Source organism: Aethalodelphis obliquidens, unplaced genomic scaffold (assembly GCF_003676395.1).
Source record: "Aethalodelphis obliquidens isolate GAN/ISIS:26980383/991018 unplaced genomic scaffold, ASM367639v1 scaffold8, whole genome shotgun sequence".
In the NCBI taxonomy this organism is placed as follows: Eukaryota; Metazoa; Chordata; class Mammalia; order Artiodactyla; family Delphinidae; genus Aethalodelphis; species Aethalodelphis obliquidens.
Window position 1 is genome coordinate 18,553,327 of NW_020837952.1, and position 20,125 is coordinate 18,573,451.

Sequence of the window (20,125 nt, forward strand, 5' to 3'; positions counted from 1 at the left end):
TGTGGGATCCTCCCGGACCGGGGCACGAACCCGTGTCCCCTGCATCGGCAGGCGGACTCGCAACCACTGCGCCACCAGGGAAGCCCCCTCCTGGTGTTTTGACTCTGTTCCCTTTCTGACCCACCAGCGAGCTGAGGGAGGAATTCAGTTCTTTATATTTGCACTCCTTAGGCCCCCTCAAGGTGACTTTTTCTTGGGGGGCACTGCCTGAGTGGAGGTCCTCCGTGCAGTGACATTTGATTTTAACAATGAAAAGTGAAAAATACTTTACCCCTGATATTTGAACAGATTTCCTTTTCTGCCACTTTTCCCAAATAAATGAACAAACCTAACAACTTCTCTAAAGCATTTTGGATGAGGTTGTGTCTAAACAAGGAAATCTTGATTAAGCTACAAAGTTAATGAAATTGGAATTCTAGAGGAAACCTCAGAACTTGTTTTTAATTAAAGAGCTACAGTACCATGGACATAAAAGGTGATATAGGAAGGAGGATACCCGGGGAGGTTTCCATACTGTCCCATATATCAGAGACCAAGAGACACCAAAAGCACTGCAGTATCCTCATTAGTTCTTTTTTTTTTTTTTCGCGGTACGCGGGCCTCTCACTGTTGTGGCCTCTCCCGTTGCAAAGCACAGGCTCCGGACGCGCAGGCTCAGCGGCCATGGCTCACGGGCCTAGCCGCTCCGCGGCATGTGGGATCCTCCTGGACCGGGGCACGAAGCCGTGTCCCCTGCATCGGCAGGTGGACTCTCAACCACTGTGCCACCAGGGAAGCCCCTCATTAGTTCTTATATTTCTCCTTTCTGAGACAGCATACCCCTAAATGCCAACTCTATGTTATTATGAAATTCAAATCTACTCTGAAATTTAAAGAGGTAACAGATGAGATATAAATGTGTGAATAAAATTTCCAAGCCCCCCCCAAAAAAATGTTTAAAAGAAAAAAAGTCCTACCGAGAGGCTTACTTTGCCCTTTATAATTATTGGATGAAATGATGAGGCTGACAACTTCCCTCCCTCATGGGGTGAATGGGTTGCAATGTTTGTGTGGTTGGGCTGTAGCGTGGAAAGGTTTACTGATGGCAAGTGGCATGCTGGTAAATGTTTGACACTCAGCCATGGCTGAGAGAGATGCCCCCATTCATAGCCGTTACAGATATCTGTGGTGTAAATCCACCCACTGTGGCTGATCGCAGAGCCATCAGTGTCACACCACTGAACTCGGAATTTGGCATAGCTGTGCAGTGGCACACCATTATAGTTTTTCACCCATACAGATCTAGTAGACAAAAATAACCTCAAGAGCAGAGATAATAGTAAAAGGTGGTAAAAGAATTAGGAAGTGATGAGTTTTGAGTATTTATTGCCTTTGTTTTTAATGTGATTTATGAAGTTGCAAGTTTATGTAATTTAGTTTTTAGTGCTGGCTGTGTTTAACAGCTGGTTCAGAAATTGTAACATTTGGCTGTTGTGCACCACACCAAAGCACCACTGTGGGAGCTGAGTGTGTCCCTCTATCTCTGCTTTCCCAGTTGTGGTGTATTTGCAGTCCTTATTGGCCATGAGGGCTATTTCAAAGCCGAAGGCTCCGTGTTCCACCCACTTTTTCTTATAGGAGAGACTTTGTCTCTAATAAAAACATGTGGTCCCATTGAATCTCAGTTGCAGGCAACAGCTGATCTCTCTGGGTGGGGCAAAGGTGGCCAGGTGGACTTTCAAATGCACACTCTTCCAAAGGGGCATTATTACCTCCAGAATCTGAGAGTTGGCACGGGAAGGCAAGAAGGAAGCCTGAACCGTTACAGCTACAGTTAGGTGTTGGGACTATTATGGGATGATCTATGTAGGGACAGAGCAATGGCCCTTTTCTCAGAGTGATGTGGACCCGGCTGCTCAAATACATTAATGTTCCAATGCAAATGACTCATTTTGTAGGAACATTAAGTTCACAGCCAATTTGTCAATATAAGAAAACTACCACCTCATTTTTTTTTTAAACTCAAAAAGTAGTGTTTAAATTTTATGAGTTATAAATTCCATTTCAGCAAAAGACAAATTGAAACACACAAAGGTGGTATTGGAGCCTCCCTGGCACCGTGTTCAGCTCGGCCGCCATATTTTCCAGGATGGTTAGGGGAACTTAAACTGTCATCTGAGGATTGTTAAAGAAATTTTGGGTTTTCCTAGAGAAGACTAAAGGAAGACATGGTATCTACTTACAAATATTTGAAAAGCCGTCATGTAGAAAAAGAGATTAGAACTTGTTTTACAACTTATCATGGTAGGAGAAATAGGGGCTTTGTATTATAGAGACTCCAGCTTCAGTTTTGGCTTCATCACTTACTGCTTACATGACCTTGGACAAACTATATAAACTCTAAACCTCAGATCTGTTATCTGTAAAATGGGGTATATTAGTTTCCCATTGCTATTGTAACAAATTTTCATGAATTTAGTGGCTTAAAACAACCTAAATTTATTATCTTACAGTTCTGGAGGTCAGACTCCGAAATGGGTCTCACTGGGCTAAAATCAAAATGTCAGCAGGGCTGCATCCCTTCTGGAAACTCTAGGAAAGAATCCATGTTTTTTCTTTATCCAGCTTCTGGAGGCCATCCGCATTCCTTGGCTTGTGGCCCTTTTCTTCCATCTTCAAAATCAGAAATGTTGCGCCGAGTTCTTCTCACACTGCTATCATCTCTCTGGTTCTGTTTCTCCTGCTTCCCACTTCCATTTATAAGAACTCTTGTGATTACACTGGGTCCACCCAAATAATCCAGGATAATCTCTCCATCCCAGAGTCAGCTGAGTAGCAGCTTCATTCCATCGGCAACTTTGATTCCCCTTTGCCATGTAGCCTAACATATTCATATTCATATCTTTCCAGGTCCATTATTCTTTCTACCGTATGAGGATAAAAATATCATGAGTGTGTATCTAAGATTCCATGCAGGTGAGAGATCACATGCATTTTGAGGCAAACCCAAACTAGTATCAAGTTCAAAATAAATCCAGGTTTAGGTAAGGAGAGACTTTATTTGAAAAAACTACTGCAAATGGTGGGCAGAGTGGAGAGGGATGGTTGTAATGGGAGAAGCAGACCGTTGCAAGAGAAGTTCCATCCATCAGATTTGCAAGCATCTCCACTGTCAGGCAGCAAAAGGCTTTTCTTTTACAGAGGAATAAACAAGGTTAGAAAGAACTGTGTGTGGGGAAGTGGGCTGAGCTGGTGATGGTGTGACTAGATAGTTGATCAGGGAATGTTGTGCCCTGAGCTCAACCTGTTCTCAGGACAGCCGTTCTGGAGGGGTTGTTTGCTGGCTCAGCTATGAGTAGATTACTGATTTCTCTGAACCCATTTCCTCATTGTAAAATTGTGCAAATACAGAGCTTGTCAGCAGGCTTCTGTGAATCCAGATGGTCTCAAAATTCTGTGCTCTTCCAGAGAAAAGACCAATGATTACAAATGCAAACTCAGTCTTTACAAAGTCCGCTTTAAAGTTGAATCCTTTTAAAAAGCTGCATATTTATTTTCTGAAATATGATTATCTATTTAATGACATGAAATCATCCTCAAAGAATTTAATGAAATAGCTTTCAAATTTTTGCTTCATTATTTTTTATAACACCAGAGCATAGTGTAAATGCTCTGATTTAGAAACTTTGTGAAGGGGACCCAGCAATCTGTGTTTTATTAATAAGTTCTCCAGGTAATTCTGATACACACCAAAGTTTGAGAACCGCTGGCAGATTGGTTGACACCCTCTCTGAAGCCAGATTGCCAGGGTTTGAATCCTGACTCTGCTGTTTATTGGCTGTGTTATTAGGGTTCATTTTCTCATCTCACAGGGTTTTGGAGAGGATTGAGTTAATTAAGTGTGTGAGAATGAAATGAATGATTCCCGGCACTTTGTTGAAATGTGTCTATTTCAATTATATAATTACTCCATTATTATTATCATCATCATAATATCTGGAATCAATCTCAAATTTGTTCACTTGGTGCCTTGAAGAACCTGTTCTAGAAACTAAGAAGTCTCATAGAGAACACAGAACAAATTATTCCAACATAATACGGCATTATGCATGACAAATGAAAAATGTCTCTGTGGGTACAGAAGTAATGCTGGGGTGAAGCAGAGTTTGGGGAGACAAGTTAGCGAACTGGTGAGCAGTCAGATAACCAACAAAGACCTACTGTAAAAAAAATAAATTAAAAAATAAAGGGTCAATGGAGGGTCACTGCCATTTTTGAGACTTCCGGCTATAGGAAAAAAAAAGAAAAGGAAAAAAATTTTTTAAATGTCTGAAGAGGGTTATAAAAATTGCTTAATTCACAAAATAATGAAAGGATTTCTTTAAAAATATTTCTTTATAAAACATTATAGGCAAATTGATCTGATAATGAGCCCGAGTTGAAAGTTATACGAAGCTTGTCTTCGTTTCTCATTCCCGTCTGCATCTCTGTGACTACATTTAACTTTACTTGTATGTAAATCAAAGGGCTATGTTTGTGACCCTTTGTGAGGGTGAAGCCTGGGCTAATGACCTTCCTGCCCCCTGTGCTGGGTCCTGGGTGTCAGAGAAGAGGTGAGAACTATTTCAGGGGGGAGAAAAAGGAATATACCAAAGCAAAAATGTACAGAACAGCAGCATATACCCTAGAAACCACAAGCGTTTGAGACAGTGAAGCATACATTGCAGGGAGAGGAGTGGCTACAGCTACAGCTGGGGAGGAAGGCACAGGCCAAGTCATCAAAGGCTTTCTATAGCCACCAAGGAACCTGGGCTGCATCTTGTGTATAATTGGGAGCCACTCGTCAATTTCAGGAGCACCATGGTCAGTTTTGTATTTTAGATCAATCACTTGGGTGGCAGTGTGGAGGTGGGGGGGACTGGAGTGCCAGACAGAGGCACAGGGACCATACAGAGGACCTCTGCCTTTGCTGAGATGATGAGATGTGAACCCAGGCAGACGTTGATCTAGAGAAGGGCCGGCTATCTAGAAGGTTAATAGAAACAGCAACACATACAGAAACTGCTGATGACTTCCTGTTTGGAGATATGGATGGAAAAGACAGCTCGTCCTTGAAACTTAATAAAGTCACACAGCTTTTAAGTGGGCCTAAATATACTGCTCTACCCCCAATCCTGTGGCAAGCTGTCCAGCCAAGTGTGTGCACAGCCTTGAGTGCTGAGGCCCTGGGAAGCTGCTCAGAGGTGGTGGGTCCAGGGAAACCCCAGTGGAGCCAGGAAGACCACCCACTTCTTGGTCATTCGTCCCTTTGCTGAGCTCTGCTCATACCCTTTTGAGCATGCCATCCGTTTCCTGCTGGACCTCTGTCTGGTGGATTGGTGCTGTCTTTACCCAAGTGGAAGTGATGAGTGAGCGTTCTATCCCAGATTCCTTGTTCATGGCTAGGGCTTGGGGGACACAGTGGCAGTGGTACCTTTGAGGTCCTGACCTCCCTGTCCTTCATTCCGTCTCACTCTTCACAGCCTAAGTCATGCTTGCTTTTTTTGTCTTGCTTGTTCTAAACAGTGTTGCTGAGGCCCGTCCCTCTTCCTCTCCTTTCCCCGCTGGTTCAGCAGTCATCTGGGCCTGACCTTCATAGCCTCTAGTTGTTAGAATCTCTGAGAGTTGGAAGCTGCCTTTTAGGGCCCAGTTCTTCCACCTTATTTGGGGATTCCTCTCTGTGGTGACTTCCCTTTCTTTATGTCTCCCATCCTGTGTTGACATGCCACTTCTGCTCGGGACAACCACTGTCCCTTTCCCCTAAGAATTGACTGTCACCCTAAGAATTGTTTACCAGCATGTTTCTGGGCCCCAGAAGGAACAGATGGGATTACGTTTAGAGTAGATGACTCTGCTATCATGTTCAGTCCACAATGCTGTGGGGGACATAAACATTAAGGCTAATGGATTCATGGACCTTTTAGCAAAAGTGAACAGGATCAGGCTGGAGGGAAGTGATTTGCAGCACATAAATGAGTCTGCAAAGCTGAACTGAAAGTTGAATTTAATTCAAGCTACGGAGATTAATCAACCTTTTCTCCAACCTGTGGGATAGGAGGAAGTGGTTAAGAACACAGGCTTCAGAATTACTCTGTCCATGTTCAAAGTAAGGCTATGACATTTGCCAGCTCTATGACATTTGCCAGCTCTGTGACCTAGGGCCAGATACTCACTCTCTCTCTGTGCCTCAGTTTCTTCATCTGTAGAATGGAAATAATTATAGGCCCTGCCTTATTTAGTTTTGCAAGAATTAAATGATATAACACGGGTAAGGCTGTACAGAGTGCTACCTGGAACATAATAGTAATAGTTGCTAACGTTTATTAAGTGCTTATTATGCACTAGGGGTCAAAAATATTACACACTACTCTTCCTCTTTGTCATACGGGGTTCGACAGAGTTTCTTCTCAAAGAATTAGATTTGGCTGACAAGAAACTGCAAAGCAGAGAGGCTCCACGCAGAAAAGCATGCATCTGAGCACATTGGGGGCTTGTTAAAAACACATTCCTGGGCTTCATCCCCACAGTTTCAGATTCAACAGGATTGTGAGGGTGTCAGTCTGAGAATTTGCATTTCTAACCAGGTCCCATTTGGGGACCAAACTTTGGGATACACTGGCATAGAGGTTAAGAGGCCGCATTTTGAAGTCAGAAGGATTCAGATTGGAAACTGAGCTCTGGCATTGTATGGCCTTGGGCAAATTACTTTGTCTCTTTAGACTTCAGTTTCCGTGTCTCCAATATAAGTCTAAGAACTAGGCTGTGTGAAGAGTTAAATTAGATGATACTATAGTTAGTGCATAACATGCATTAACTATTATTCCTATTCTTCTGCTAAATTTTGGGCACTATCCTGGTCTTCTCTGTGCCTCTACTTTATTATCTATAAAGTAGAAATATTCACTAATCAGTAGTATTGGCAGATGAAGGCACTCAATAAGATAATAGCCTTGAGTCAAACTATTAGTGACCATTCTAGAGATTAAACATGCAGTCCCCTTCTGTAGCACTTTAAACAGGACTTGGAATGTCTTCCTCTTTTTTTTCTTAATATTTATTTGTTTACTTATTTTTTGCTGTGTTGGGTCTTTGTTTTTGCGTGTGGGCTTTCTCTAGTTGTGACAAGCTGGGGTTACTCTTCCTTGTGGTGCGCGGGCTTCTCATTGCGGTGGCTTCTTTTGTTGCAGAACACGGGCTCTAGGCGCGCCGGCTTCAGTAGTTGTGGCTCGCGGGCTCTAGAGCGCAGGCTCAGTAGTTGTGGTGCATGAGCTTAGTTGCTCCATGGCATGTGGGACCTTCCCAGCCCAGGGATCGAACCCATGTCCCCTGCATTGGCAGGCAGATTCTTAACCACTGTGCCACCAGGGAAGTCCGGAGTGTCTTCCTCCTAAATGAGAAAATCCTCTGCTACTGCAAGGGGTCTAAGACTCCCAATAGAGCCTTCAGATTCTAGCTCTCACCTTTAATTTTACTCCCTCTTTGCCTTCTTCCTCATATTTTTCCACCAAAGCGGGATCATTCATTTTATTTCTCTTGGTCCTGGTTTGCCTTTATTTATTGCTGATGTGTTATCCTTTGCAGGTAGACAGTTGTTTCCTTCCCCAGCCATCTGTCATGAGTCGGGAAGGAACATCTACCTGAGTGAAGACTGGGTCAGGGTTCACTGGAAAGTTCTTTAGGAGTGAAATATGGCTTGAACATTTAATTTATATCTCTTACAAATGGTATTTTCTTTTCTTTCCTTTTATTTATTTATATTTTTTGCGGTACGCGGGCCTCTCACTGTTGTGGCCTCTCCCGTTGCGGAGCACAGGCTCTGGTCACGCAGGCTCAGCGTCCATGGCTCACGGGCCCAGCCGCTCCGTGGCACGTGGGATCTTCCCAGACTGGGGCAAGAACCCGTGTCCCCTGCATCGGCAGGCGGACTCTCAACCACTGCGCCACCAGGGAAGCCCACAAATGGCATTTTCTGATTGAGGTTAGATTTAGGAATGTTCCCAGACTTCTGAACTTTTCCACTTTTCATGCCCTTTGTTTCTATAGTTGTATTGTCAGCTTTTTGGTTCTGATTTTTGTTCTTGTTTTTTACCTTATCTCCTCTGCAAGCCGTAAGACACAGAAACTTCTTAGCCACCAACAGCTTGCAGCAGGGTAGCAGAGACAGGAAACATATTTCATTGCTGGTTCTTTCTTAAAGACTGAAATAGATGCCAAGTTTCTTCCTGGGATCAAGAGCTCCAAAAGCAAAGAGAAAAGCAATTTAATATTAAGACACTTTACACAAAGGTTCTTGCCTCATTACAATAAACCCCAGAAAAAAAGGCAAGCTTTACTTAGATCAACAATTCTTTAAAATAATAGTACAATTTTCCGTGGGAGATACTGGGTTAGGGAGATATTTTAGTGAGCATGGCCTTTGGTGAATGTTAACGCCTACACAGAACCATCCCTGCCCGGTTTTTCTATGTTACTCAAGCTTGAATTTTACCAGTTAATTTTGTACACGTCTATTATGAATGCTCCTTTTATTGGCAACATTAAAAGCCTTGCCAATTCTTTCAAAATCTAGTGGTAGAACCTCTTCTGGGTTTTAGGTGTTTTGATTTAATTAGCCTTAATAAAAATGTTTTATAATAGTATTATGTTTAAAAAATCATGTTTTCTCCTTTTCTGTTCTATACTATTTCAGCTTTAAGATTGTGACGACTTTTGCTAAAGTATGGCTCTAAATTAACAGTCTGAAATTTGTTTAGCAAATGGATGTCTCCAGACATACGAGATGCAAAAAAATGAAAGGAATAATCACACACAATGTTTCAAGTTCCACTGAAGGTTCTGTCTCAGTGTTGGAGATGGCTTCTGCATCCACTGGGTCTGAGAAGCTTTCTTCTTTGTCTATACCTACGTGTAGACAGGTCTTCCCCCACAAGTAATAGGAAAGCAAGTTTCAATTCTAGCACTATCCTATTTTGCTGTGTCATTTTAAACTTAGGTCTTGGTTTCCATTATTGTCCATCCCTAAGGTGGCCCTTCCAGCGCTAACATTTTATGATTGTGGAGGATGTTATCAGCAGAGTTACTAAGTGATTAGTTCATATCATAAGATTCTCTTTTTCTTTAAGAGGAAATTCCATCAAACAAACAGCTACTTTGGAAAAAAAAAAGGGTCAAGCCTCATAGGGCAAATTATTTTGCTAACTTAATCTGAATCCAGAAACTGCTTTTCAAAAAAAAGGATGGCTTTGATTTAATGGTTTTACATGTAAATCTATTGCACATTTTTAAAAAATAAAGATTTCTGTAAGTAAGTTGTAGAAAAATGAAATACTGGAGTTGTGAAGGACACTAATTTTTCAACTTAAATATGAAAAAGACAAAATAATAATTCTGGAAATAGACACAGCAGCTCTTAACTAAACGTCACACCACCCGCTTATATGTGAAGTGCCTCTGAAGGGCTCAGGGGATCCAGCTGTGGCAGCGCCTCTGTGAATACACCAGCACTGTTGGTGATAGATGACATTTTGGTTACTAATGAACTAAAGAACTGAAGCCAAGGATTTAGTTGGAGAGAGATAACCAACTCAGCACTCACAGGAACAAAGGTTAAGACAACCATGTTCTTCATGATGATGTCCCAGAAGATTTTTCTCATTTAGAAGCAGTCACTTCTGACCTTTTTCCTGAGCAGACAGATGATAGAAATTGATAAATGAGAAACAGGCAAATAGAAGACAGAACACTTTCCTTCAACAAACAGTTTTATTCCTGTACTAGTGAGAAGGTGTGTAAGACACTATATAGATTTTTTTGACCATAGTTACAAATATGAAAATATATTAAGCAAATACATAACTTAAATAGAAAGACGAAGGAAGTGCTTTCTTCAGATAGAGTTGGTTAGAGACACAATATTGTGGGGAGGTACTACCATAAGAAAAGTATAGAATCATCTACTGCCATTTTAAATAACCAGATTTGCAGAGAAAAAATACGTGGTATCAAAAACGTAAAAGTGCTCTATTATAAAACATAATAAGCTCAGTTGCTAGATGTATTTACATTATTTATTTAAGCTTCACACAAATCAAGGAACAGCCAGAAGAGCCTCCATGGACAATAACGTTATTAGATATTGACTACCTAACATCCGAAGTATTGGGCCAGGTGGACATATATACACTACCAAATGTAAAACGGATAGCTAGTGGGAAGCAGCCGCATAGCACAGGGAGATCAGCTCGGTGCTTTGACCACCTGGAGGGGTGGGATGGGGAGGGTGGGAGGGAGACGCAAGAGGGAGGGGATATGGGGATATATGTATATGTATAGCTGACTCACTTTGTTATAAAGCAGAAACTAACACACCATTGTAAAGCAATTATGCTCCAATAAAGATGTTAAAACAAAACAAAATAAAAAAAACAAGTATTGGGTCAGGAGCAATTTCCCCTCAAAAGAAGTGTATGTTGAATGTCTATGAGCTGTGCACTAATTTCTATAAGGCAGGAGTAGAAATGAGTTTAAAGACTTGGTTCTTGTCACTGCAGAGTTTATAAGCCTGATGGGTCCCACCTGGGAAACCAGAGATTAAGGACTCTTCAGGTAAGAATATTGGTGTACCTGGTTGTTAGTGTGGCTGAGATTAGGAGATTTCACGAAGGCCACTGTAGACTCTCCCAGTAGCTCACAGGGGAACACCACCCAACGCTAGGGCATACTCCTAAAGCCACAGTTGCATCTACTCCTTTCTTGTTGGGATGCTTACCTGCTCACTCAGCTATGAAAACACAACATCTCAAACATAACAAAAAGCTTGCTCTTAGGATGAAGATAGTTTTTCTTAAAAGCAATTACTTAAGGCAGAAAGCAGCCATAACTAAACTCTCTTGTGAATATTCTAGAAGGAACATGTTACATTTGTCTGATATTATTCACCATTTTCAACAATTTATTTTGGTATCTTACATAAGATCATGTACAGTGGCATATAGGTTATAAAAATAATCTTTGGTAACTCTGTTAATAGATCTTTTTATTTCTATTACATAAACCTTTATTTTAAGAGCATTCACCAACAATTTTCTTATTTCATGAATGCAACTATATAGACAACCTTTAAAAAAATAAAATGCCTCATTTTTGTTGCATACATTTATTCCTAGGGAGCCTCCCTATAAGAAGAGTATTCTTTTAGTCAGAAATATTTCCATTGCTAGAAACATTTTTAGAACAGAACAGATTTTTGCTATTATCATGGCTGCATTAAATGTTACCCTGCATTTTAACTAAAATGGCCAAACATTTTCAAAGGCATCAGCCACTACAAGAATCTAAGGTAGTGTGTTCAGAATTCCAAACTCAGTTTCATCAAACACCTGGTCAATTCACAAAACTAAATGAATCAATTCAATTGCTTAATCAGCTAAATCATCTGGCCAGCATAGTCAAAGTGAACCACCCCCCCCCAAAGGATAATACGCCCTAATAGAAGCATATGACATCTCCAAAGAACAGTCTGGACATACAGAAGGGATGGCATTTCCTCCTCCTGATGGTGTCTGCTTAGAGCCCCCTTTTCAAATATTTTTCCTTCTTTACATCGTTTCACTCATTTTCTGCAGTCACGGTTTATAGATTTTTTTCCCTTGATGTGAAACAATCTTTGAATACTTGATATGATTTGAAATCTCAGGGTAAAAATACTCAGAACCTTAACAGCACATTTGGGCTGATAACAGCCTTTTCCACTCTGTCTCTTCAGAAATGAGGTACTATTGAATCCTTGCTCACAGCCACTTTGGGGAGGATCAGCCATTTCTGCTTGCCACTGTGTCTTGATGATCAATTACTTTCATTTCTTCAGTGAAACGGAACCTGGAAAGTCCTTGAACTGCTACCTCAAACAAGCAGCTTATTACCTATTTCTTCTTCCCACCAGGGCAGGTTTGGTCTGGCTTACATGTGTAAACTAAAACTCTAGAGCACCCCAGAGTTGGGGCTCAGATTCTATCACTCACTGTCATCCAGATCTGGCAGGTTTATGATTCCAGGATTCCAACCTCAGAGACGCAGAAAGCTAAGTGAATGAGAATTTAGTATATATACGGCTGATAGCTTTCTTGCGAGAAGTAAGGAGAGTGTTTAAATACAAGAACCTAGATCCTGAGACACTAAGAGAATCAGAGTGTGAAGTACAACATGTGAAGTCTAATTTTGTATTGCTGGACATCTGCTTAGTGGTTTCATATTATTTTCACATGTCATGTTGGGCTTTCTTCCAAGATGTAATAAAATTAATTAAAGACCCTCCCAAATAAAACTGTCCCCAATATGCTGTGTGCTGTGGCCATTTTTGTGTTTAAAAGTGAAATCATCATCATCTCTTCTATAATGTGGAGCCTGAAAAGACTATGAAATACCAAAGGGTATGAGGAGATAAGATGAACAGAAAATAAAATCACCTTCTACTAGGAAAGCAAACACATTCAAAAGGGAGAAGGGGAAGAGTAGTGAAAAAGAGGGACTCAGAAGTGTTAAGGGCTGGTGAATTATTTAGGACAAGTATGTGCAGAGCCAGACAGGAAGATGAGCCTTAGAAAAATCTGATTCAAGAGCTGAAAAACTGGCTGCTATCCAGAGAAAACAGAATAATACGAAATTGATTTAATGAGTAGAGATTAAAGGAGTTAATTATAAAGAACTTGGATAAATAATTATTAAGATGCAAGACGGGACCCTTCTGAGATTTGATAGCTCAATAACACTTTGAAGGCTTGATGATTAAAGTGTACCGCACAGGTGCACTGCCAGGATGCCCACCGCGACAGGAAACGGAGTGTTTACCAAGACATAACACATCATGGGATTAAATTAAAAGACATCCAATTGAGTTGAATGTCAAGGAAACCTTTTTTTCCTCCTCCTAAATTTAATAAATAGATCAACTAGATTATGTATTTAGTCTTTGGTGGTGGTGGAAGGGAAGATAGTGAAATATTTGTTGCTAAGGAGATTTAAAATTAGACAGGTGGAGGGTAGGAATAAATATGTCCTGCATTAGACTAGAAGAACATACAGTTTTCCCTTGTCACGTCCATTTTTATGACTCCGATTCCACCCCAGATATGCCAGGGTATTTACTTTTACAGACGTGTAGGTTTTTTATGGTTTGAATTCTTGATTTGTTCAATTAATTGCTTTCTCTTTTTGGTCCAGCGATTTGCTAGAGAAGCAGCATCAGCTCTTGCCAGTGTGTGGTCCGCGGAAGGCTGCCGCTGCCCTGGTGCTCGGTAACCTCACTGCCTCACTGAGGCCCTCTTTCAGGCTTAACTGAAAATAGTAACAATAACCCCAGCATTATTACTGTGATGCTTTCTCTGTATTAAGTAGAAATGTGTAGTTTCTAGGACAGTGCCTAGCAAGTTGCAGGCACTAAAACTTTTCTGAATAAATGAAAAGCCAAAAATGAATTTCTTTCCATGTTTGAATGTGCTTTGTGCCCAGCGACGTTAGCTTAAAATTCTGTTTTTCTAAATTTCTTGCTTTTTCTTATTAATACAGGGAAAGTTATTCCTAATAGACACCACATCTCATAAATCTCCGACCTTTATTTTCTCCCTGGTGGTACCGCTGCCACACTCACATGTATGTTGTTCCTTTTCATTTCTAGAAGAGCCACCTGGTTTCCCGAAACAGGGTCAGAGACTAACACTGTCATTTCACAAGGGCATTGAGCACAATGATACTGTGAAAACTTGGAATCCTCTTCGCATTCATTCTTATAAAGTTTTTTCCTGTTTCCATAAACTTCAAAGAGCCCTGGAAATTTTTCCAGTTTGGGTGGAGCTTTACTTAACTATAAATAACTCTTTTAGGAATATTTAATGATTTTCCATTACTATGCCAGTGACACCCATTATATTACTTATGGGACTCTATAGTATATAGCAAAAATATACATTTTGAAAAGAAATGGACTCTTTCTGCAAATGAAGCTGTGAGATCAACAACCTTGATTTCTAATTCTTAAGTTTATTTCAGAGAAATTTGTAGTGAGAAAAAGGCAAACATTCCTGACTCATCTCTCAGGTAGCCATGAGGATAACCGTGCAGATGCCTGTCAAATTTCCTCCAGGAACACCCTCGGAACTGGACCTTGGGGAGGGCAATGCCCACTTTCTGACTCGCTGAAATTTGTTATAGTCAAAATAGGCACACACACTGAAGATCAACTTGGTAGAGTACGTAGTGCTTTTTATATTAAATGCAACTGAAGGTGTCTACCCTATATTGTGACCTCAATGATTTACTAAAAAAGGCTTTTGGAAAATTTTATACTGAGCACCACTGAATTTTTGTGTTTTTTAAATTAACGATATGTGATGTTTGAGGACATTTCTATAGATATTGATGTTAGGCCCTTTGATCGGGAGTATGATATGCCACCGCAATATTCTTTTAATGGGAAAACCAAGTATGACGGGTGCAATTTTGACTTTTCCAGGAATGCAGCCCCCAAGAAATGAGACAAAGACGAGCACGTGTCCCTCGGGCAACACACACATCCCAGTGTGGGAGGCGGGTTCGCACAGCACACTGTGGATGCAGTGAAACAGTTTCCCATCACTATGGATGGCACTCTGCATGTTGACTAGGTTTCCAGTCAGGAGGGCAGATGGCATGCTTCTTCATATGGGGAACTCATCACTTCTGTTTGGGTCGTTCTCTCTCAGAACCCTCAGCCCTGCAGCCTGGACTTGCTCAGCAAGTTACGTGGCCCCTGAGCTGACCACATTGGCTTGAACCTCAGGCAGGAGAAAGGGGAGAGACTAACCACCTGAGGCACAGCCACCGATGTAACCTTTGGTGCTGCTTGATCGCATCTCCCCGGTCCTTTCTTTTGACTGTTATATTTGTCCAAATCGCATTTGGATCATCTTTGGATCCTAAGATTCATGGGACGGCAGTGCAGCCAAGCCCGCTGTACTCCCTGCTCTGTCCAGCCCTGCCCTTTATCCTGCCCAGTAAGGATTAAAACGGGTAAAAACCACGGCCCCACCACAGCAAGCACCTGCACACACTTTTTACCAGTCGTCCCGTGATACAGGTTGAATTAGTTTATGTAGAACAAGTCATGAACACTTTAGTGTGGAAAAATAGTATTATATAAAGCTTAATATTAAACATTATGAAAAAATACATATTTACAGAAGAAACTACAAAATACAACTATGTACAATAATATCTGTTACCTTTAAATTACATAAATTCTTTAAAATTCTCCAGATTAATAAATTATACATAGTATCAACAGAAATAGCTGGCACCTCTGTAGGGCATGAAGCAAGTTTTTAAAAAGAAATCACACAGTGAATAGTTTTGATCCAGGAGATCTCCGGGTGCATTCTCAATGCCTGGAATAACCCGCATCTGAAAGGAAGGACACCAGAATTAGAGGCTGTAGCAGGGTGTGTCACAGTTGTTTCTTCTGTGTATGAAAATGACAAATGGCAAAGACTCACAGAAACGACGGAAACTCAATATGGTTTAGGATGAGACCATCCCAGGTCATTGCATTCAGAACCATAGATTACTAGAATTGGAAAGGACTACTGATTCCAGTCTATCCCCTCTGATTTTACAGGTGAGCCCACAGACCCAGAGAGGCACAGAAACTCACTCAGGGTTACACGGCTTGTGAATGCTAGTTAGTTCCAGAGCTGTTCCCGAATCCTAATTTTCAGATGCCTGAAGCTAACCGTACCATAGTTAGCTTCTTTCAGGAGCACCCAGGATCACACTAAAAGAAGACTCTTAAACAAGTCAAAACAATACAAAGGAACCTCCAAGATCCTCCAGAGCCCCCTCCATCCTGGAGCTTCTTAAAGAATCTGCCATGCAAAAACCTCAGTTTCCTATACAGATAAATTAGGGGGTAATTATTTACAAAACAAAAGGATTATCTGATTTACAAAGGACTCCCTTAAAGTAGCAGCCCTCTTATGTATGGGTGCTTTACAGGTTATTAACTATTTAACATACTGGCTAGATGGGTGGGTATAGAGGGTGCAGAGAACTAAATAAAACTGAAGAGCATTTAGAAATGGTGATAAAAGAGCTCTAAAATAATGCTTGTCTCCCCCCCACCAAAAATAAATCTATAGGTGGATATTGGTCCGTGTGGCAAGAAACTGAAACTTATGACAACAGCTACATGAGTGAACATCTTGAAGTGAGCACTCCAGCCCCAGTCAAGCCTTCAGATGACTGTAGCCCTGGCCAATGTCTTGACTGCAACCTCATGAGAGACCCTGGGCCAGATCCACTCAGCTAAGCCCCTCCCAAATTCCTGATCTACAGAAACTATGAGATAATAAACATAGAGGTAAGCTGCTAAGTTTTGGTGTAATTTGTTAGCTGGTAATAAATAATACAATGTAACTTCAAATTTGCAATTAGCCAATGTGCTAAATTAGATCTTAATGATGGTCCTGAGTAGGAAAAGGCAGACCCTTCATGTGTCAATTAACTATTGTCTGATCAAAGCAGTGCCTTACAAAGTTTATACATACTTTTTACTGAATTTGTCATTTAAAAAATGTAACGTGCTTGTTCTAGGAAATTTAGAAAAAACATAAAATGGAAGAAAAATCATATATTATTTTACTGCTCAGAGAAATTTATTTAGTATTGTGGTATATTTCTTTCCAGTCTTTTCTTTTCCCCTTATGTGTTATTTTTGTTTGTTTTACGTTCTTCGTTTCTAACTTAACTTATTTATGAGAATATCTATACTATTGTAATATCTTTAAAAATATCATTCTTAATGACTGCATCGTGTTCTACTCAGTGGATGCACTGTGGTGTACTTAGTCCTCCACTGTTAAACATTTAGATTTTTTCACTCAGACCTTTAACTATGAAAAGCTTCATGCATAAAGCTTTTGCAGTACTTAGGGTGGCAGTAGAAATACTGGGTGAAAAGAACCTATTAAGGACCTTGATACACGTGGCCAAGTTCTTCTCCAAAGGGATTGTACAATTTGAACTCCCAGTTGCTATTTCAAAGCATCCTCCTTAGCACTGAGCCTTATCCCTTAGAAATGTTAAGCTGAGTCCTGAGTAGAGGGCACCCCAGGCCTAGGAAGAGATACCACATGAAATCTGTGCTCCACTATGGGGGCTCTCCTCCCCACTCTGCCTCTCTTCCCTGTTGCCACTTTGTGAGGGCATTTCCTTCAAGCCTTTGGGTAGAAGAAGAGATGCGCGGTGCACGTTGGAAAAGCTTGAGGTTTTTAATGGTTTCCAGATCCACTGTATTTTGATAAATAAACTTATAAATTAGTGAAGTAAGCTCCTACCTCTGTGATACTCTGGATTCACATTTTCGTAGATTGGAAACAAGGGGTTTTCTTGTTCACTCCGTAGCTTCCTTGCTCTGAGAACATCTCTTACACACTGATGTAGGTATACATACTGACACTATGAAAAAGCAGAAGACATGTCAGAGGAAGGCAAATTTTCAAGCATAAGAAAGACAAGGGGGGGCTTCCCTGGTGGCGCAGTGGTTAAGAATCCGCTTGCCAATGCAGGGTACATGGGTTCGAGCCCTGGTCCGGGAAAATCCCACATGCCGCGGAGCAACTAAGCCCATGCGCCACAACTACTGAGCCTGCGTGCCTAGAGCCCGTGCTCTGCAACAAGAGAAGCCACCGCAATGGGAAGCCCGCGCACCGCAACGAAGAGTTGCCCCTGCTCACCACAACTAGAGAAAGCCCGTGTGCAGCAACGAAGACCCAATGTAACCAAAAATAAATAAAATAAAATAAATTAAAAAAAAAAAGTAAGACAAGGGAGTCTCACCAAACCTCAACAGTAATGGGATTCTATATGGTTAGCAAATTTCTTGATCATCCCTTCACTAATGGTCTCTAGTATGTAGAAGAGTGACTGCTTTCTATTACCACAGAGGATAGAATAATGATAATGGGCAGAGAGGTGGTGTTTATTCATCTTTTTTTCTGTACGTGCGTATTTAGAGTATGTTCTGTGAGGGCCTACAACTATGTCTGGCCATAGTAGGTCCTCCACAAATAGTTATTAAATATACAAATGAATGCCAAAAACTGTGCAATGCATTTTACATAAATCATCTCCTTTGATTATTTTGACAGCCTCATATAGCAGATATAATCATCCATGTGAGTGGAGACTCAGAGAAGTTAAGTAACTGCTTCAAGGTCACATAGCTGAGAAATGGGACCCTAGGATTTAATCCTGGGTGTGTGAGCCCAAACTTCATGTCTTTTTCACTACACCAGTTTTCTTAGATGAAACCTAATGTCATTGCATTGTTGAATGAGAAAATCATTTCACTGCATACTGTGCTATTTCATTCCCTTTTGAGGGGGAGTATGGTGAGAAAAAGGAGGTGTATACAATAGGTGTGTACATCTTGGTTCTCTCAGCATCTGAGTCTGACTCATGGAAGAATCTCAGATATGTTGGCTGACTGCAGAAAACCACAGAGGCTTACACAGTGAGGACAGACCCACCTGTCAGCTCTCTGGAAGCTACTTTTTTTTTTTTTTTTTTTGCTGTCCCTTTGGAGAAGGTTGTGCTCTCCTTTGTGCAGCTTTTCTTTATTTTAGGAAATGCTTAAATTCTTTACAAATAGAATGATATTTTTATGCATGGTCTGCCGATGATGGCTCTGCTTCAAGAGATGAGAATTCTTTTAGTTCAAATTTCTAAGCTGCTTCGACACCTCTCTTTGGGTCAGAATTTGAGCGAAGAGTTAACCAGATGTAATGTTTAAAATGAGTTATAAAGAACAAGACAAAACTAAATTTCAAGCTATGAAATCTGGTCACATATCAGAGTTATTTTCATAAAAAGAGTCATGGACACTAATTCAGCACACTCTCATTTCGACCTGTATGAAAACAAGTCTATCTGGAATTTTTGAAGCAAGTATTGTAAGCAGAATCTAAATATAATTATGTGTTTATGTGAGAAAGTGACAAATTTTGTGTTGCTTTGAAGCCTTATCAGACTCTCCTAGATTGGAAAAGCAATTTCTGTCTCCTCTGAATGTCTGTGTGGCCCATTTACCAGGGCATAGTGATATGGGTCTGGTCGTTGCTGACCTAAGTCACCACTTGGGTGCAGGAGCATCGTGCGTCTTGTCTGTGGTTTAGAAACTAACTACTTTGAAATAGAAACAAGTATAGAAGAGTCAGTGTTTTGGTGACCAAAAGGACACCACAAAGACCTCCACTGACAACAGAAGCTCAGCCATAGGCGGCCAAACTTGTGCATTGGGCCCCCTTCCTTACTACCAACCGAGCTGTCTAATAAGGGAATGAATGAGTGAGTTTCTGTGCCTCTCTGGGTCTGTGTCAGATGAGGGACCCTGGGCTTGCAGTCTGCCACCAGCTGGCCTAGATGGGGATCTCAGTTTCCCCATCTATAAAACAAGGAGAGCAAGGTCTCTTCTACAGCTAACATCTTTTGACTATTAATGGTTTGTATTAGACTTTGTATTGCTGTCAATTAGATGGATATTGAAAAACATTACTAGACCCTATATTTAAGGTGATCCATGTGGTCAGCTTTGGAGTATTATCAAGGTTTGAGACACAAAGGGAGACTATAGAATCTTACCTCATCAATGATCTTTAAAAGTGAACAAGTATTTATTTTTATGGGTTGACACTAGGCATTGCCCCTGGCTGCATGGTCATCTACTCATTGGACCTCATCATATAGGTCTGGTATAATCATTAGATTAGGATATTTCAAAGAAATCAATCAATCATAAGTGAGGCCTGTGTTAATATTAATAACTATTCTCTGCATTTCTGCTCAGAAACCGCGCTCACTTGTTATGAGTGTTTTATGACACCTTGATCTTGAAAATTCAAGAAGAGTACTCTCCTGAAAATGGTTTTTAGTATAGGCAATCATTTTTGTCATCTTGAAAACAATCTACCAAATTATAGACTGACACTTCCCTGTTTTCTCCCATCCAAAGTATAATTCATATTTTCAATTCTACTGGGATACTAAATGAGTTTGAGAACTTAGAGTTTGGCTGTGAATG

General features: G+C 40.8%; 1 protein-coding gene across 2 annotated transcripts in view; it reads right to left on the reverse strand.

The window, feature by feature from the left end:
* Window positions 1-14,032: 14,032 nt before the first annotated feature.
* Window positions 14,033-20,125, reverse strand: part of PTPRB (protein tyrosine phosphatase receptor type B) — a 112,801-nt gene continuing 106,708 nt past the window's right edge. For both annotated transcript variants that reach the window (XM_027107023.1, XM_027107024.1), the window contains 2 exons: window positions 17,382-17,502; window positions 14,033-15,450 (listed from right to left, as the gene is read on the reverse strand). In XM_027107023.1, coding sequence (XP_026962824.1) covers window positions 15,428-15,450; window positions 17,382-17,502 — 144 coding nt within the window. In that variant the 3' untranslated portion in view covers window positions 14,033-15,427. The remainder of the gene's footprint in view (window positions 15,451-17,381; window positions 17,503-20,125) is intronic.